Source organism: Parus major, chromosome 4A (assembly GCF_001522545.3).
Source record: "Parus major isolate Abel chromosome 4A, Parus_major1.1, whole genome shotgun sequence".
NCBI lineage: Eukaryota > Metazoa > Chordata > Aves > Passeriformes > Paridae > Parus > Parus major.
In genome coordinates, this window is record NC_031772.1 from 15168230 (window position 1) to 15187352 (window position 19123).

Below are 19123 nucleotides of genomic sequence, written 5' to 3' on the forward strand. Positions count from 1 at the left end.
TTTCATATCTGTTTGTAATACCCTTTCACAAAACCAGAAGGTATTCCATGCTGTCAAACACCCAGTTGGAAAAAAAGTAAAAGCTGCTTGTAGCCACCTCTAGTCCTGGGAGTGTTTTTTCTTTCTTTTAAACAGAAGATAAACTGCTTCTACTTGACTTGAATATACATAACAGATAAAAATCAAGTTAAATATTGCTACATAAGCTTTTAAGAATAAACTTCAAATGTATGTAGCTTTCCTTGACAATTTGTGGTCAGTTTAGTTTTGTGAGTGCTACAGGGTTTTGGCAGATGGGTGCTCAGTTTCTCTGTATTGTCCTTCACCATTGCTCTTAATGTTGGAGAGCAAATGTTGATTTGTATGTGAAATGCACAGTTACATGGATTTTTGGATTTATGGTGCTGTAATTCTTGAACATTCTTTGCCACTAAGTTCAAAATTTTTGGTCTCCTTTGCAACTGAAATGGTTACTGTTTATATCAGTATGGAAATCATCCTACATCTGGATGTATTTTAATTGTTCAGTACTTCATTTTGCAACATAATTAAGTCTGAAGAATTCTGATATTTAATATTTAATTATCCAGGTTTTTCCTTTGAAGAGAAAATTTTAAAGCATTTCTGTGTTTAACAACACTAGACACTCATTAAGATTTGAACTGTGAAACTACAAGAAGATGTGTAGAGTTTGAGGGAAATACTGGAGGGACATCCCATTTGAGGTGAGCTTGGGAAGCTTAAGAGTTCTTTTCTCCTGAGGCTTCTTCTCCAATTTGTTGAGAAACTAATCAAGGCAGGAGAGATCTGTCTGCTGTGACTAACCACAGAAATGGCCCTTAGCATGAACAAACCAGTTTCATTGATTGTGTTACAAAGCTTTCTTCAGTCAGTGGTTTATGGACATTGACAGCTGGTGTCTCCTGGAGATGCCACATGCAGGTGTTTCTGTAGCATTTGAGGCTACTTTCTTGTGCTCCAGAATCATTTTGCATCTGACAGACAAATGAATTTTACCCATGTTCTGTGGGGTGATCTCAGATTTACATTTAGATTGGCTAAAAGAGTATCTTTGAGATCAGGTCTGAACACTTGTTTTTGAGCATCAGTTGTCTTCTGTAGGACTAATTTTACAGTCAAAACTGTTCTTAGACTTCAGTTGGTTTCGGATAAAGCCTTGCTAGCTTTTCCTAGCTGGCTAGGAAAATATCTGTGATGAGTTAGGAGTGTGGTTCTGGGTTTTGTGAGGTGAAGAATCTGGGGGTTTTATTATCTGGTTTCTTAATACCATTTTGGAGCAAACAAAAGCCTAACACCAACATCCTGGATCAGCATAATATTTTTATGAAAAATATTAAAATATCAAGATGAGATTCAAGTGTAAGTTTCCTAGCTGAGCCTTTTATTTCAAACTCAACATGTAGTGTACATAATATGTGAATATAAAAGGGGTTCTACTGGTTTAAATAAAATGCCAGTCTGTTGTATCAGCACATTCCTGACAGTAAGCAGTACTGTATCCATAGGGAAAAGTGCAAAACCAAGTCAAATGTGATGTTAATGCTACTTAAATACCTGGCAGCGCACTGCTGTAACCTGACAGATTGAGCTTATTGTTTTCCCTCTTGATCATCGCTTAAATTTGTACAAGACAACTTCTCACTTCTTATAGTTTCCTTTCCAGACTGATTTCCTAAAATTCTTTCATTTTGATCTTTCTATATATTGTTTTTTTTTAATCACCATCTTATAGTAACTAAAGACTTTACTTTTTCTGTCAAAAAAAAACTAAAGGGCAACTGACTTCTTCATATTTTTGTAGTTCCTCTTTCACATTTAACCTTAGTAACCTTAGTAAGTGTACTTCTCACTTTCCTTGTTCCTGCAGAGATAGTGTCTTGAAATACCCCTTGATTCATGAGCAGGCATGGGTAGTGTCTTCTCTTTAGTCCTCACGTAACACTCCCACTGAGTTTTCCAGTCTAAACTGGTTAAGCAAAGGATTCCTATAATCACTTCTAGAGGAGTTGTCAACCTAAATCATCTGTGGTTCTGCATTTAGCAGCTTTCCTTACTTCTCCACTCTGTTAACCCTGACAAAGCCACTCTCAAGTGCTAGCAGCCTGCTTTCACTGCAGGTGGGATTGAAGCTGTCTTCTTTATAGAGGACCACTCTATTCCTAGAGTTTCGTCATTTTTTCAGACTGTGTTTTCTTGGTCATCCATTGCATTAAGGTACCTAAAGTACTTCAAAGTACCTAAATTGTGTGAGTTTCACATCTACATTTTATTTAGCATAATAGACAGTACTATGTCATAGACTTCTTGTTCGTTATGAAAACATTTTTGGGGTAGAAATCATTCTTTGGATAAAAATGTCTTTACTTGATTTTAAAAGGCTATAAGTACATAAGTACAATATGAGAATGTTGTGGAAAACTGTAGATACTCAAATCTTTCTCTTCATAAAAATCTGAACCAACCCCTGGAGCTATTCTAATGCTGTTTTGCAATGATGGAATGAAAAATTGCTTGGAATAGAAGTCCTTCATTTGCCTTTTTTTATTTTATTGTTGAGAGATAGTGGGTGTCATTTCCTATTTTAATAAACTTCTGGGTTTCATAATAAAAAGGTGTAATCCTTGCCCTGCAGTGTCTTCAAAGGCATTGTGTCCAGAGAAGTGGTTTCTACAGTAATACACAAATAAAGTGGCCTTGGTATGTATTTTGATGTGCAGCTGTATGGGTTCTGTACGAGGGTGCACTGAGGGGCTCCAGCCAGACTGTGCTGATGTGATTTGTGTCAGGCCAGGCTGGAAACCACAGCTGGTTTATGTTCCCTGTGGAGTATTATACCTCTTGTCCAGGGCAGAGAGTTGCTGCATCCTCTGCTTGTTGTCTGGCCTTGCCTCTGGGTTTTATTTCTGCAGAAGAACTAGCAAAGCTGTTTTTAACCTGGGACTTTCCAAGATGTGTGCTTGAGGTGTGGCTGGAAGCAAATACAGCAGCAAAATTTTCATGGTGCCTTGAGCCTTCTCATTCATGTACAACCCACAGTGCTGCTCCTGGGCCTGGTGGCTGTGGGGTGGGATTCTGTCACTTGTTTAGTGGACTAGACCTTTGTACCAGTGTTCAGTCACCATTCCAGCTGCTTATGAAACCAAATCAGGAAGAGGTTAAAGCTGTTTTTTTTTCCGAATAAGTTTGTATCAAAGACTTCAGCATGTGGTAGAGGTTTTAGAACCGGGCCAGGAATAAAACTGTGAGCATCTCTTCTGCATGCAGGTGTTGCGCTCTGCTGAATATTAGAACAAGAGCATTTGTTTAAGAAGGGTTTTGCAGAAAACTTCCATGTGAAAGCTGTCATTTTTCAATAACATTTTGAAAACTGATGTCATGGAGAACAGAAAATGAACTTCACTGGTTGTGAAAACTTTCTCAAGCATGGAGATTTTTTTTAATAAGCTTTTTAGGTTTTGTTGAAAAGTTTTAGTTGACATTATTCCATTTTTCTCACAGTTCATTAGGAATGCCACTCCTTCAACCTAGGAATGTATTTTTCTGCCTCTTGCAGGTAGAGATTGCAGAATTCTGCATCAGCAGCGGATACCCTGATTTATAGGAAGACTTTGTGATACTTGAGCTTGAGAATGTTTTTTGGAAATAATGGAGTTACAGCCAGATAGCACACAAAATTTCACATATTTTAGACTTCAAGAAGTAAAGTTATAGCTACTGCCAAAAGTAACTCCACAGGAAGATGGTGTTTCATTGTGCCAGTCCATTTTGTTTGCTGATCACCTGCAGCACACTCTGGAGGCCATTCCCTCTGCTCAGCACCCTGATGTCCTGCACTCAGCCTGTTGTATAGCAGCATCACAGGGTGTTCTCTGCACAGCTTTCCTCTACCCTTCTGTCCTGCAGCTCACACTGGTGTGAGCAGGGATCTTCCACACGTCAGCCTTTATTCAAACTGGGTGTCTGCCAGGTGAGGTCCTGGCTCTCATTCCATCACTCCAACTGGGTGCTGTCTGCACCTCCTGAAGGCACATTCTGTCCTGTTTGCCAGGTTGGTGATGAAGAAGCTAAGCAATATTGATTCCACTGTTGGCCCTGGGAAATGCTGCTCATAGCTGGTTTGTCAGTTAAACTTCAGGTTGTTGAGCTCTCTTTGAACCTGACAATGCCTTGGAGCCAATTTTCCAACCCTTTTCTAGACTTTTTGCAGAACTATTTGTTACAGTGATAATTTGATGGGAGTTAAGCAGAAACATTTATTCCATAGGAGTGTTAAAAACTGAGAACTAAATCCTGAAATAGCAAGGGATCTGTATTACTTCTCTGTTAAAAGAGTTGGTTCAGCACTTCTGAGAAACCACATCCTTTTGAAATGTCTTGGGTTGGCAACCAGAGTTCCTTTCATAAGACTAGGCAGTTGTTCTCAAGTAAATATCTCTTTCTTCCAAGGTAGTTTGGTAGACTTTCGATGGCACAGGTTTTGGTAGTTTAGCTGATAATTTCCAAGAATTTTGGGTCACATTTCATTTGTATTTTCTGGTTTTTTTCAAGGTTTCATATAGTCAGAGGTGTTGTGCGTTTTGGTAATGCTCTGTTTTGTCATAATTCTTGCATGCAGATTTGCATAATGCAGTCATGCAGTGTCAGAATAACTCTAGCTCAAGAATTGTGTTTCCATACTTAAAGATGCCTCCTCTTTCTGCTTTTAGGCCATGCAAAATTGCATCTTGACTTTTATAGAGAAATACTTGTGGCATTGGGTTTTGCAACTCTTTTTCGTTAAGCTACTAATGTGTAGCTGGAGAATGTCAGTTACTATGTAAGGGTGCTTTGGGAGCTTGGTTTTAGCATTGGAGATACATGGTACAATGTATCAAACATTGTACCATGTTTGGTACACACAAACATCAAAATGTCTGGAGAAATAACTTGGAGTTTTTACCTTGGTTTACTGTTGTGCCTGGAGTTGAAGGGGAAGAAAGCCAAGAATTGCACAGAACAAAGACTTGATAGAGGAGGGACAATCATGATTGATATTCAGTGTCATTGTAACTGTAACTATGTAGTAGGAAATGTATTTTTGAATTCCTGTCACTCCTCTACTTTCTGTTGTAATTGCATATTGAGCAATAATCTTTTAGTATTTTAAGACTCTTTTGTGTATTAATTATATGCAGTAGCATCTGGTAAAACGGAATTATTTTACACTTCTTTCAACACCTTAATTTTTAGGAGCATGACAAGAATAACAGTGGGTACTTTTATCTCCTTTTACTGCAGGGAAAGTCTTGACTAAAAAAGGAATTTTTTTTCTGTTTGCTTCTAGATCTTTCAAAGAACAGATTTACTGAAATTCCTCCTGATGTCTGGCTGTTTGCACCACTGGAAACTTTAAATTTGTATCACAACTGCATCAAATCCATTCCAGAATCTATTAAAAACCTGCAAATGCTTACCTACCTTAACATTAGGTGAGTAATGGTGGTTGGTCTTGGTCTTTATATAACTTACCTCTTTAGGGAGTTGGTGTTTTGCTTCATCAGGTCATTGTGTTTGCAGAGTTTTCTTTGTTTCTGATGTTATGTTGACAGACAGTGTTCAGAAACTACAGCTATAAAAATTTGCTGCTATCAAGAGGCTAAATTACTGGTCCAGAAAGTCCTGCTCATTTTGCACATCATTTACATTCACTGCTGTACTGCTCTTTTTAAACTTGGAAAAGTTTGTGGTTGGATTTTCTCACTAGAACAGAAGATGGATATGAGCTTTGGAAGGAGAGAGAATCTAGGAAGCTCTCCTGACCCTGCTTTCCACAGTACTCCTTGTTTCTGATATTGGCTGCATCAAATCCAAAACAGTTTTTTCAGTTAAGAGCTATTTAAATCCCCCAAACCTGCTGTGTCTCAAAACCTGCAAATATCAGTTCTTAGAGTACAAATACATAAGTAACGTGCTCTGTCACAGTTTTAAAGGGGATTAATCTGATACAAAACCACAGGATTTTCTGAAAGAAATATGGCCAAACTTTCTTCAGCAACATCCCGTTTCTCTTTTGATGGTGTTTGAGGTGCTGAATACATTTCTTTACCCAGAAATGCTGTGTAGTTCTAACTTCTTTCAAGAGCTGACTCTCCTGATGATCCTTTGCCAAACAGTGCTTTGTTCCCATTTCTGAGCTTCTGGCCAAGGACCAGTTTTGCAGTTCAGGAACGTGTGGGCTGTAGCACTGGAGAACAGGCTAAAATTCTGCCTTCCTAGCTCGGGTACTTTGTTGCAGGAGAAAACCACATGGTCTCACATTCTAATTTGGGCTTCATATGATGGAAGAAAGGTATTGTGCATTTCACAGTAAAGCAGGCAGCTCCTAAAAAACTCAAAACCCAGAAAAACCAGAGGAAATCTATGTAAGTGACATGACTGACTGCTTCATTCCCACGTTCTTATAGTCAGGTCAAAAAAAGTTTACTTGCATGTTATATTTTTGCTTCTCATGCCTTCAACCAAAAAAGCCTGGCATATCTGCTTGAAATGCAACATAAAAAGAGACTTTATGCATACCTGTATAAATAACTCACCTGTATTGTTCACTTAGAATTTAACAGAATGAATACATTACTTTAATAAAGGTATGGTTTGAAGTTTCCTTTCATTTTATGGTGCAATGTTGCAGTTCTGTAAACTGTAATCATGGAGAAAATATTAAAAAAACCCCAAGATTTTTAGATTACAAAAACAATGCTCTGAATACATATTAGCTAGGCACTAAAACGTCTGCTACTTTTCTTAATGTAGTATGAACCCAAGTATCAGCACTTAAAAGTTGGTGTTTTTTTGCAGAAGTAGAGCTAGCTCTACCTAAATCAACAGCAATTACAGATTTTTATTTTTTTACTTTTATATGTGACAGGATTTTTTTTTCTGTATCACATCTGAACAAGCTTGTTTTCCAATGACTTCGTAAAATGTACCTTATTAGAAACATATTATGTGCTTCTGGCAGTGGAAGTCCATCAATATGGGTAGTTTTTTCAGTATAGATTTAAACCCAGTAGTGGATAGCAGTGTATTTTATGTGTATAAAGCAGGTATACGTGCATGCAGCTGGAAAATAGTATACAAAGAAGAAATACATTTTAATTAAGACTTACTTTCCAGCCTGTTGCTCAGCAAATCAATTAAATGTTTAGGGTCTTTTGTGGTGGCTCAGGAGGGACACAGCAACATGACATGATTGGCAATGGCCTTTATATAAAATTCTGGCTTGGTAGACTGTCAGATCAGGTGGTTCTTCTGAAGGTACCAGCAGGATAAAAGCAAGTGGCAAACATTATTTTTTTTAACAGATTTCTCTGAACATTTTGGTATTAGATTCTGTCCTGTGAAATGGGGATCTAAAATTCACATACCTGAAATAGGCTGTGTATCTGATAAGGAATTTGTGTTGGACAGTGTAGATGAAGTTGTTACAGGCAGAGAAAGTCATCTGGGATGGGAGAAAAGTTACAATATTCATAAAAAAGGTATTATAATCCAGGTTTGCTTGTCCCTTTTTCTTGCTTTCAAGTCGAAATCTTTTGTCAACATTGCCAAAATACCTGTTTGATCTTCCACTGAAAGTTCTGGTTGTCAGTAATAACAAGCTGGTCTCCATTCCAGAAGAAATTGGGAAGTTGAGAGATCTAATGGAGTTGGTAAGTACAGCTGCAAATCTTTGTAGTAAGTACTCTTACAAGCACTATATATATATTACATATTCATTATATATTCAGTATAATAAATTATTAATATTTTTGAAATATAGAAATACAACGTTTAAATTCAGTTCCTGTGTTTTATTGATATTTTTGGTTATATTTCAAGTTTTTCAAACCCAGAATACATGCTTGATGATGATTTAGGACATAGGAGAGAGAGTTTCATTCCATACCTGTTTAGAATATAAGAAGGCTAGAAAGACTCTGTGTGATTGTTTAATCACTCTGGTCTACATAAATTAATATTAAATTAGTGTCAGAAATAGCTGTAGCCTGTGTTCACTTAATGCAGCTTTGTCACCCTCTAGTGCTTGTATTCAAAAGCTGGTGAGCCTGCTATTGCTGTCAGTACATTTTTAGTTTTATGGGTTGGTTCAAGGTTTATTAAGGAAAAAGAATTTTTAGAAGAGGAGCAGGATGCCAGTCAATTGCCAGCAATAGCACAAGAAGTTTTTGACAGATCTGGGAACTACACCAGGAACTCCAGATTCCTAGGCTACAGTGTTCATTTCAAATCCATTATTTCATCATTCATTGATTTAACTTCTTGAATTGAATTTCTGGTATCACTAAATACTACATAAACCAGCAAGATCTGTTATGGTACATCTTCTCCATGGAAAAGCCAGGATAGTTAGATTTCTTTTCTTGGATTTCTTTTCCTCTAATAGTATGCTTTATAATAGTTTTGATCACAGTATTCCTCTGTGTAATTCTATCTAAGATGTTCAGTTGATTTATTAATTATATCTTTCTTAGGATATTAGCTGTAATGAACTTCAAGTTCTTCCTCAGCAAATAGGAAAATTGCAGTCACTTAGAGAATTGAACATAAGAAGAAATAATCTCCATATGTTGCCAGATGGTGAGCTACTCATCTTCTTTCCATTGATGTAGGCAAATTAGGTAACATGTTAAGAAGATAACTGATTCTTTTTTGTTGTTAATGTTCTTTGTTTTTTTTCCTGAATGCAGAATTAGGAGACCTTCCCTTGGTAAAGCTGGATTTTTCTTGTAATAAAATTACAGAAATTCCCATTTGTTACAGAAAGTTACGTCACTTACAAGTTATAGTTTTGGATAACAATCCAATGCAGATACCACCAGCACAGGTTAGTATTAAAGCACACAACTACAGAAATTGGCATTAAGATCTTAGAGGAAGCTGTTCTAAGTTATACCAATCAAGTTGGGGTTTTGTTTTTTGGGGTTTTTTTTGCTTTTTTTAATCTGTATTTCTTGTATTTCTCCTTTTGAGATGTTGTGGCTGTAAATACAGTGCAGCATTTCTTGGGGTGTATTCTCAGCAGACATGCTGTGTAATTAAGGCTTCTTTTTGTTCCTGTTTCCCAACAGATATGTTTAAAGGGCAAAGTACATATATTTAAATTCCTCAGTATTCAGGCGTGCCTCAGAATAGACAAAAAACCAGATTCTTTGGATCTTCCATCATTAGGTAAACGAATCCCCTCCCAGCCACTCACAGACAGGTGAGTAGTGAGGTTTTTGAGTCTAGAGAGCATATTTTGAAAAGTATGTTTATTTTCTTATGGAAAGTGAAACTACTGTTTCTTTCATTCTTGTGTGGGTTGTGTCTTGTTTTGCTTAATGTAGCATGGAGGACTTTTATCCCAATAAAAACCATGGACCAGACTCTGGCATTGGAAGTGATAATGGGGATAAAAGGTTGTCCACTACAGAAGTAAGTATTTTTCTCACTGTTAAACTTGTAATTTCTGATTTTTTAGAACTTTTTCCTTTGTATTTTATATAATTTGAGAAGTATCCCAGTAAGTTGCATTTAATGGGTACAGTTGAGTTTAAACACTTAGACTGCTGTGTCAGACACAAATTATTTATATATTTCTTTAACTTTTCTGGTTAAGGTTGACTCTAATTAATATGATATGACGGGAATATAGGAAATCATACAATAATACCATTTGCATATCAGTTCTGTACTAAATGTGAGTGTCTTTGCAGCCATCTGATGATGATACAATCAGCCTTCACTCTCAGATATCAGAATCAACAAGGGAACAGACATTAAGGAATGACAATCACGTAGTGGGAAGTAAACTCGATCCACAGAAAGGTAATAGCAGCTGTGCATTTGTCATTTTAGGTAACAGAGATACTTTACATAGGTAATCCAATGTAAGAAAATGTCACAAAATTACAGGATTGTGTGTTGATACTGTATTTTCATCAGTTCAGAAAACAAGGTAATCACAAGCAGAAAAGGCTTGAGAGAAAAAAAACCCACTATTTCTAGCTTAAGGCACAATTTCTATGTTTTATCTTTATCTGACATGTTTCATAAGTACTTATTTATCTCAGGAGTAACATTTGGTCAAGATAACTGTTTTAATGTCTTTCCTTTTCTTCGTAAATCATTCCTAGACCAGGAGGCGTTTGACTACATTGATCCAAACACAGAGGAGGGAGCTCTTCCTGACCAGGGAGAGGCACAGATTGGGCCCCTGCTCTCCTGTGTCAAGGTACAGAGACTGACAAAAGAAAAACTGTTCAGTAGCCTTGATTTTTTTCTTTTTTTTACCCTTAATTAAATTCTAATTTTATTTTTTTTTTCCGTTTTGTTGAAGGAGCAGGGAAAACATCCTGAGAAATCCCAGAAAATAGAACAAAATGAGGACTGGGGAGATGAAAAAAGGTAAATCATCTTTGTCTTTTTTGAGTAGGTTTTACTAGTAATGGCAGGGGTGATAGTGGGGTTTTTTAAGCTCCTTGCATATGAAGGAAATAATTCTTATATTGAACAGGGTGTTCCTCTTGGACAGAGAATAAGCTTATAGGAAGCACTGCTTAGTTACTGCCATAATGAGCCATTTCTGTGTCTTGCTTCACTGAAGTCAAGCAGATCACTAATGTTTAATTTTTCAGACTTCAGAAAGAACAGCTGCTGGCTGAAGATGATGATGAACTCAAAGAAGTGACTGACTTAAGAAAAATAGCAGCTCAATTGTTGCAGCAAGAACAAAAACACAGGTATAACAATATTAGTTAAAATAACTTTTGTTACAATTAATTTATTCTTTAACATCTCTTTTACCCAAAAGCTTTTGACATCTTATTCTGAGAACGGTTTTGTCCAGCTGCTAAAGTGACAGATTCTGTCAAGACACCTGTCTTTGTTTCTTGTCTGAATTACACAACCTCCCTACAGGTTGTTTGTGACTGGTTATTTTTATTCAAATACAAGCTAATTTAGGTGGTACTTCCTTCAGTCAATATCCTGTGGACTGAAGGGGAAATTAGTTTGAACATTATTTTGTCAAATGACAATATCTGTGTATAAAGATATATCATTTCAACTGCCTGCCTTTCTCTGCTTCATTATGGGCATCTCAACAGAAAGTTCTTGTAAAGGAGCCATGGAACAAGCAGCAGATTAAAGGAATGCAATAGAACAAATTAGCAACTGTGTAAAATGAAGAACAGGAGGGAATATCTGGAGTCACATAGAAATGTCCAGGCTGGTGTAGGAGCAGTTTCTGTCCTCTTCCTTTACCAAGAAGGCAGATGCTGTAAGATACTTCAAGACTAAGCTCCTCTGAGAGGTGAAAGTTGTATTTAATAGTATTTCATTAACTAAAACAGTTCATACCATTCATTCAGTATCCCACAAAAATGGATGTAAGTTCATATCAGCTTAAATACTGTTTTCTTTTCTTTGAAATTTCTGTGTAATTATAAGACTCTGATGCTTTGCTTTTAAGATGGTCGAAATACATATGAAGCGCTCAGAGAAACTGACCCCCCCCCCCCCAATATTATGAATTGCAGGGTCTTAAAAATTCATCAGCATTTTATATTAGGTAAATATAGTAACAGTAGTGTGCATGTGTGAAAGATAAAATAGGTTTTGCTTAGAGCTCCAAGGCCTGCATTCAAGAATTGGTTGTTCAGAAGAAGGGGAAAAATAAGAATGAAATCTTAATGCTAGTGTATTCTCAGTACCAAAAGTGCTGCAAATAAGGCCAAGAATGCATAATTTTCTCCTATTAAGGAAGAGAGAATGAGGGTGTTTTTCTTATATTAGGTTTTTATATGATGGCTATTTATGTTGCATGAGGCTCTTGTGTTACTGCATATGTCCCTGTTATCTAATCATTTGAAATGCCAAGCCACTCCTCTTCTGAAGTACTGCAACTTGAATTTTGCTTATCATATGTTGGTGTGTCTTAATGCGGTCTTGCTAATTGTTCTGCTTTGTCTTGAATTACTCAGATGTTCAATCTTAATAGTTCTTAAGTTTTACATTTAGTTTAGCATTTATATTTTAAAGCTTGCTTTTGAATCTCTAGGAATTTTAGCTCAAAATCTCCTCTAATAGGAAATTTAGCCCTGATTTTGAATTCATGGGGTTTTTTAACTGGCAATAAGAATATTATTTAGAATTTAGTGAAGATACTTCTATGCTTATTTGTGAAAAATATGGTCAATCAGTGATCAGAATCCTCAGGAAAGTTAAGCATCACAAAGTAATTCCTTACTAATCACGTTTCTGTTTGTTCAGTCTATGTTTTTGTAGTATTATACAGTCTCCTTTCCTTTTGCTTGCTGTGCTAATGACTTCCCTGTCCTCTCCCATCAACCTATCCTGCTTCCTCCTTCCGTCTTTGGCTTTGGTGTGCATGAAATGTGAATACAGACGAAGGCCACTAAACTATAGAACTTCATTCAGTGAAAAGCTCTTCCAGAGGACCAGGGCGGCAGGACGTGCATCAAGGTATAAAGAGTTCAAATGTGGACAAAAGAAATGCTCTTGGCCATTTCTTGAATGAAAACAGAGTTAAAGGGGTTGGCTGAGTTAACCTAAGATGTTTTGTTATCAAAATCAGTTTGCAGTGAAATATTAAGAAAAACATTTAATTAGGCAGTTATCCAGAGAACACTTTGAGTCCAAACATAAAACTTATTTTTCTTTAACTGTACAACCTCAGATATACTACCTCAGGCAAAGTGGAGCATTTAGTTTATTGGGGTTTTGTTTGTTTGGTGTTTTTGTTACTTTGATAATTTGTTAATTGACAAATTTGACAATTTGTTTTGCATTTGACCCATGGTGGAAGTATTTGTAACGTGAACCACACCAGTAACATAAAATTGGAGTATAATGCAGACTATACTCAAGCATTTAGGTGTTGAATGAAGTGATTTCAGACTTTGTTACCTTATAAATTTAATCTCTGTAACTTGGTCTGGATATTCCTTGTCTTTTGAAAAAGACAGTAGAGTAGTTTAGATTAAATAATTTTCATTGGTTCCAAATAAGCCTGTTTGAATTTCTGTCAAAATTAAGTCTGGGTTCTTACCTGGCAGCAGTGATTTCCTAAAACTGTCTAAATCCAGAAGAGCACAGCTTCAGTCACAAAGCAGAGCCAGATGTGAAGTCAGTGGATTGCTCTGGAACAAGTTGAAAATAAATCATCTTTGTCTCACTGCACAGTCTTTTTTACCCTTTAGAGATTCAAGGTCATACTTTCTTGTCTAAACTTGAAGATAGCTAATCTTAAAATAACACTACCATTGTTCACTTCATTTGTGTCCATTAATCATTGCATGAAATCTGAAAGTATAAGTGGCTGAGAAGATATCTTGCTCTTTAAATCCTGGAACTTGAGAAAATATTTTCCAGTATCATTTTTGGTCTTGCCATTGCCTTTTTCTCTCACCTGGTCAAGCAGTTTGGAGTAGATGCTGTGCTTGCACTATATTGAAGTAGAATATATAAATATGTGGTGTTGAGTAATTTAGATTTTAAAAAGTGTTGAGTTTTAGAACCCTTGCAGAGGATTAGTGTGTGTGCTACCTCTGTAACCACAGAATTGGTGTGATTTACAGGAATCATAAGTAGGAAATTAATAGCAGTTCTAGCACAGGCATCCTGTGCAAGTTCCTAGTTCACCAGTCAGATCATCAGTATCTGTCCCCATAATTGACCTGTGCAATAAAACTTTTGGGTTTAATGAGTGATAGTACGAATGGCAAGGGTTGCTGAAATTGTTGGACCATCAGCACCACACTTGAGTGTAACTTTTGAACTTGAGCTACTTCTTTTAAGTTACATACTCTGCTTTGAATTGTATTTTCTGGAAGACAGTAATTTACATGCCTGCAATGATCCCCCTAGATCCCCTTCCAGCTGAACAAATTATTTTGCCAATTGCCTGCAATTTAGTAAATTCAGATTAATTTTCTTCACTATTTTCCTTAGTTAAAAGCTTTCAAGGTCATTATTCCACAGGAAATTGAGATTTCTATAACTGGGCTTGCAACATGTCAGATACTGAACTTGCTGTTACTTCCCCATCAATATTCTTCAGTTTTTAAACAGGAACTTTCAAAAATTACTGGTTTTGTTTTAGCAAGTATAAGAATATACTTTGTTCAGATAATTTTAGTTCACAAACTCAGTCATTAATTATACACTTTCTGCACAGAAACGGTGAAAAGTAGCTGAAAAGTGTGTGTATATATATATATATATGTTAGAATTAGCTTGAATAGTTTTTCCTTGCATTTCATATAATAAGTATAAAAAAAGGAATAGCCTAAATTATATAAAATCACAGCATTTACACTACCAGTGTCAGTTTTAGTGCAATTGCTGCATCAAACTGACTCTAATTTTTTTTTTTTTTTAAAACTTATAATCATTGCTTGCTACAAAGTATCACTGAATTTCTTGTTGCTTTCAGTTGAATGCAAAGGTAGTTTAAATAGGGATTCTCTATAAAAAGTAATGACTTGAAAATAGCATGTTTATATTCTGGATTGATAACTCATCCTCTTTTTTTGGCTAAACTTTTTTCAGGCTGTAGTATAAATTAATTCTGGAGTGCACCCTCAAAACTTAGTTTCTGAACACAAAATATAGGAAGCAGATGCTATAGACTGAGTGCAGCAGACATTTACAGGCTTAACTTTTACAGGCTTTAACTTTTGTGGACATTTACAGGTTTACAGGCTTAACTTCTCATAATCCTGTTAAACTGGGGGTCACACAAGAAGAGGTTTATACTGAAAATGAGATTACTGAGCTCAAAGTTATCACAGTCATCAGAGAAGTTTGATTGAAAAATCATCAATCATTTAAAGTTAATGACTGTGCTGTGCTACGTAATGGTGAAGAAATATAAGAAGTGGCCTACTGATTTACTTTCTTCCATTGAATAGTTGGTTGTGTTCTGTTCTTAATACATTCTAGTTCTCAACATAATTCTCTGTAAATACATGGACATCACACTTCTGCACATGAACTTCATGTCAAAGTGTAATATTGCTACCTTCAAGAGTTCAGAATTTCTCACTTTAAGTTCAAGGTGATGATTACATGAAAACATTTCGTTTTAAGTGTTACCAATAGTTTTGTTATTATTAACACTTAAGACATCTACAGTAGCTCCTATCATCTTCCTGTGCACATGCACACAGTATGTGCTTGCTCTAGATGAAAACACCATTCTGAATCTCTGTAAGTTTAGGCTTTTTTGGCTGTTTACCATTTAGAAAAATGGAATTTCCATTAAATTCTGTGTTAAATTTTTCATTTAGTTCTTAGCCTAAGAAAATAGTTTCACAATTTTCCACCTTACCTTATTACCTACATTTCCTTTGCACTTGCAGTGTTTCTTTCTCAGCCACCTTCTCATCTGCCCCTCCTGACTGACTTTTTTGTGCTCAGTCTGTCTCAATCCTTTCTGGGCTCCTTTAGGTAGACCATCTTTTGTATTCTAATTTTAGTGAACATGGGATCTTTTGTGTTGAGAGCAGCATGACTTTACACAGGTGTGAGATCAGTTGAAATAGTATCTATTTAGGAAGAAAAATAAGAGGAGATTTCATTTTGGTTTGAATTACCACGAAGTTTTGCTTCCTTAAGATAAGGAACTTGAAATACTTCAAGAGCTGGAAATTATACTCTTAATTCAGATGGAAGCAGGAATGGGCTTGGATTTTGTGTGTGTACACACATTTTAGTTTTATGGAGGATGCCACTTCATGTTCAAAACTTTTTCATTTACAGGAAATGTGATGCACTGAAAGTAACATGTTCTAAGAAAATTGTTTTAAATATGGTTTGTCTTTTTTTTTTCTCTAGGCTTCTTAATCATTCCGTTTCAGTAAACACAAGGAACAGGCCAAAGCAGCCAATGGAATCTGAAAAATGGTATTGATATACTTTAATGAATCACAACTTTCAATCTCTTATTGGAGTCATTTTTGTTTATTGTGTCACTACTGTCACATCTCTTGTCATACCGCTTTTAAGCTGATGATGAAATTGAAGCTACAAGAGTAATATATTCTTGAGCTTTTTTTCTTTCAGATTAAAAAAAAGAAAAATCTGGTTTTTTGAGCATTTAGGAAAATTGATGTCATCCAGAAACAAATTTGTAGGTCAGATTATGGCAGCAATTCATCTGTGTTTCAGACTTCCAATTCCAGTGTGGAAGGCTGTACCTTCTCCCATAAGTGACGGTGCTGTGCAGGTCTCTTATCCTGTGTTACACAGGGTGGCACTGGAGCTGTGCTTAGGCATCTAAATTTTCCTCCTTGGCAGTCCTTTTCTGCTCTTAAGAGCTGTTGGAAAAGTGTTGCTGGGAGCTCAGCCTACAACACCTTTATTGTTTGTGGAGGGTGTGTTACTGAGGAATCCACTGTCTGCAGGAGCTGTACTTAGGCTTTTTCTTTGAATTAAAAAAACCCCAAAAAAAACCACAACATCCACACACAAAACAAAGCGAAAAAACCCCAGAAACCATCAATAATCAAAAATAACCAAAACCTTGTCTTTAGAGACTTGGGAAATTCCCTAATTTCCCCAATTTGGAGAGAAAAATGCTGTAACTGCTAGTGGTGCTGGAAAGCAGTGGGGTGGGAATGGCTCTCTGCTGTTCAGCTACAACTCAGCAGAGCATCTTGACCCAGTGCAGCTCCTTCAGTGTGACACATCCTATTTTGGCTGTCTTCCCTCTCAGTGGTACCTGTGGTTTTGCACAGCTGGCTGCACACATGTCCTGTGGTTGTGTGACTCATGCTACAGCTGTTACTTGGAACTTTCCAGGCCTTGCTTACTTCCCACATGTTCTTCTCTATGAGTTGCTGTTACCTATTCAGGTGTACACCTCTGTCGGGCTTCTTTTTTATAGGGTAATTGAGGAATAATTAAATTTACCTTTTCCTTTTTTGTTAATGAAACAGGCAGGTCTGAGACTTAAATCCAAAACAAACTAAAAAATTCAAAAGAAGCTTTATCTGAATAAAGTACTGTAGTGTGGAAGACCCATTGTCAAGTTATGTTAAGGGAGAGCAAAATATGATTTCAGATTTTATATAAATGATCATACTTTTAAGCCACAGTGTGAAATCTTATACAGATGGCCAAAAATACTGTAGTGCAGGGGAGAAACCACTTTTTAAGGATTCATTTTTTTAAATATTTTTCAGTAACTTGTTTTAAAGTACACAAAAATGTAGTGTGCTTCATAATACCTTTCATCTTACTTTTTAGTGTCTCAACAAATGAAGTGAATTCCCCAGTGTCCCCATACAGCTGGCAGGTAAATATTCAAATGTAAATGTGGTGGCTTTATATTTGAGTGATTTTGTTGTTATTATTTCCTTGATTTTGTTTCTATGGCAGAAAACTTTTGTGCATTTATATGGTTGCTTATACACATACTTCTTGAAAGTGTCTTAATTATGGTGGAAAATACAAACCTTTTGGCCATCTTATGCCTCAATTTGACTTGTTTGTAATGGAGGCCTTTTGTTTTAAAAGCATGTGGTACCAGCTTTAAGGTCTTAAAACTAACAAGGCATAAATTTTATTTTCTTGGGTTTAGTATGTCTTTCCATATAAAGGCATTGCCTCACCATAATGTTGAGTTTGGTTTATAGATGCAACTTCTAGATGAGCTGAAGTTTGTAGGCCTTTCATTTCCCGCACCTCAATGAGAAGCTTGCATAATATGACAAAATTATAATTAAACTGTAGAGAGTGCCTTATTATTTTAATCTATTAGTTATCTACAATTGCTTTATATGCCCTCATATTCTTGTAAGAAGAAACAGAAATGTTGTGGTACCCTTAGGAAACAGTTCATTAACATTGTCTACTTTCAGTTTTCATAAAGTAGAGTCATATATATTTTTTATTATTTAAGAATCAATCTACTTTACCTGTCTCCTCAGTACATATTTTATAATACAGTACTTTAAAAGAGAGATTTCTCTTCTAGCTTGTGAGGGAGTATAATCTTTTAGATAGGAAAAGCCAACAAATACTCAAACGGTCTTCTTGTAGCCATCCTTTCTCTAGGTGATGAGTATCCACAGTGAGAAATAACATGTGATAGTGGCTGACCACACTTGGAACTGGTGTATTTGTGACATCATTTGGCAGTTTCCTAACCTACCTACAAAATTAGTCTCAATGCTGAAAAGTGTTATTTTCTGAAGAATTATTTCACAGATTCTTTTTCTTCTGTGAAATATATTTTAGAATTTGAAAAGAAATTAGTGGTTTCTACCAGAATCACCATTAAGACTGCTAAACATTCAGGTCATAAATCTAGATTGAGCCAGGCAGACAATTAACAATTGTAGTTCATAATAATTTGTGCTAATACATAAAGAGGTATGTTTACATTTTACATGAAAGTATTTCTGACCATTATAGCCACTGGAAAACCAGAAGGATTCAGTGGATGAGCAGCACTGGCCAGAAACACAGCCAGTAATCTGGCAGAATGAAGAAAGAAGAAGAAGTAAACAAATTAGAAAAGAGTATTTCAAGGTAATGGGGGAATGAGGGTGGGTGATGCTTTTGTTTTTAATGAGTAGAAGAAACTATAAAACCAAGTAAAGGTAAAGCCTCAAAGGTTGTGATGCTTTTAAATTTGCATGTAACATATAGTTTTTTATTTGTCTCCTTTGATTAATATATATATATATATGTATGTATTTAGGATAATTTGAGAGTGCGAGAAAATCAAGAGAAAAAAATGATCAAAGATTTTGTTTATCCTTTAAATAAAAGAGTAATTCATTGTTTTCTGGCAAAAGCAAAAAATCACTCCTATCATTGGTCCTTCACCATCTCTTTGGAGGGATTTTTATTTAGCTATTTATGTTCTTATTTTTAGTGCAAAGAAAATATACATTGCCTTTTTTTTTTTTTTTTGTGCAGCATGGTTCTAGGAATGATGGATGCCTTTTGGGTCTCATGGCATTAGTTTGTATTACAGAAGGAAAATTTTCAGTGTTCCCTTGCTGCTGTAGTGTGCACCCGCAGTCAGCAGGTGCCAGTGTTTGCTTTC

General features: G+C 36.0%; 1 protein-coding gene across 5 annotated transcripts in view; it reads left to right on the plus strand.

Annotated features, from left to right (window-relative positions):
- The window catches only part of LOC107203934 (leucine-rich repeat and calponin homology domain-containing protein 2-like), a 40762-nt gene that overhangs the window by 7867 nt on the left and 13772 nt on the right, over window positions 1–19123 (plus strand). For 3 of the 5 annotated variants that reach the window (XM_015626590.3, XM_015626591.3, XM_015626595.3), the window contains exons 2-15: window positions 5345–5489; window positions 7583–7709; window positions 8532–8637; window positions 8748–8884; window positions 9129–9262; window positions 9387–9474; window positions 9756–9867; window positions 10176–10273; window positions 10379–10446; window positions 10677–10781; window positions 12448–12525; window positions 15901–15969; window positions 17314–17362; window positions 18484–18600. In XM_015626590.3, the coding sequence (XP_015482076.1) occupies window positions 5345–5489; window positions 7583–7709; window positions 8532–8637; window positions 8748–8884; window positions 9129–9262; window positions 9387–9474; window positions 9756–9867; window positions 10176–10273; window positions 10379–10446; window positions 10677–10781; window positions 12448–12525; window positions 15901–15969; window positions 17314–17362; window positions 18484–18600 (1433 nt within the window). The remainder of the gene's footprint in view (window positions 1–5344; window positions 5490–7582; window positions 7710–8531; window positions 8638–8747; window positions 8885–9128; window positions 9263–9386; window positions 9475–9755; window positions 9868–10175; window positions 10274–10378; window positions 10447–10676; window positions 10782–12447; window positions 12526–15900; window positions 15970–17313; window positions 17363–18483; window positions 18601–19123) is intronic. The other 2 variants (XM_015626592.3, XM_015626594.3) reach the window with 1 other exon arrangement.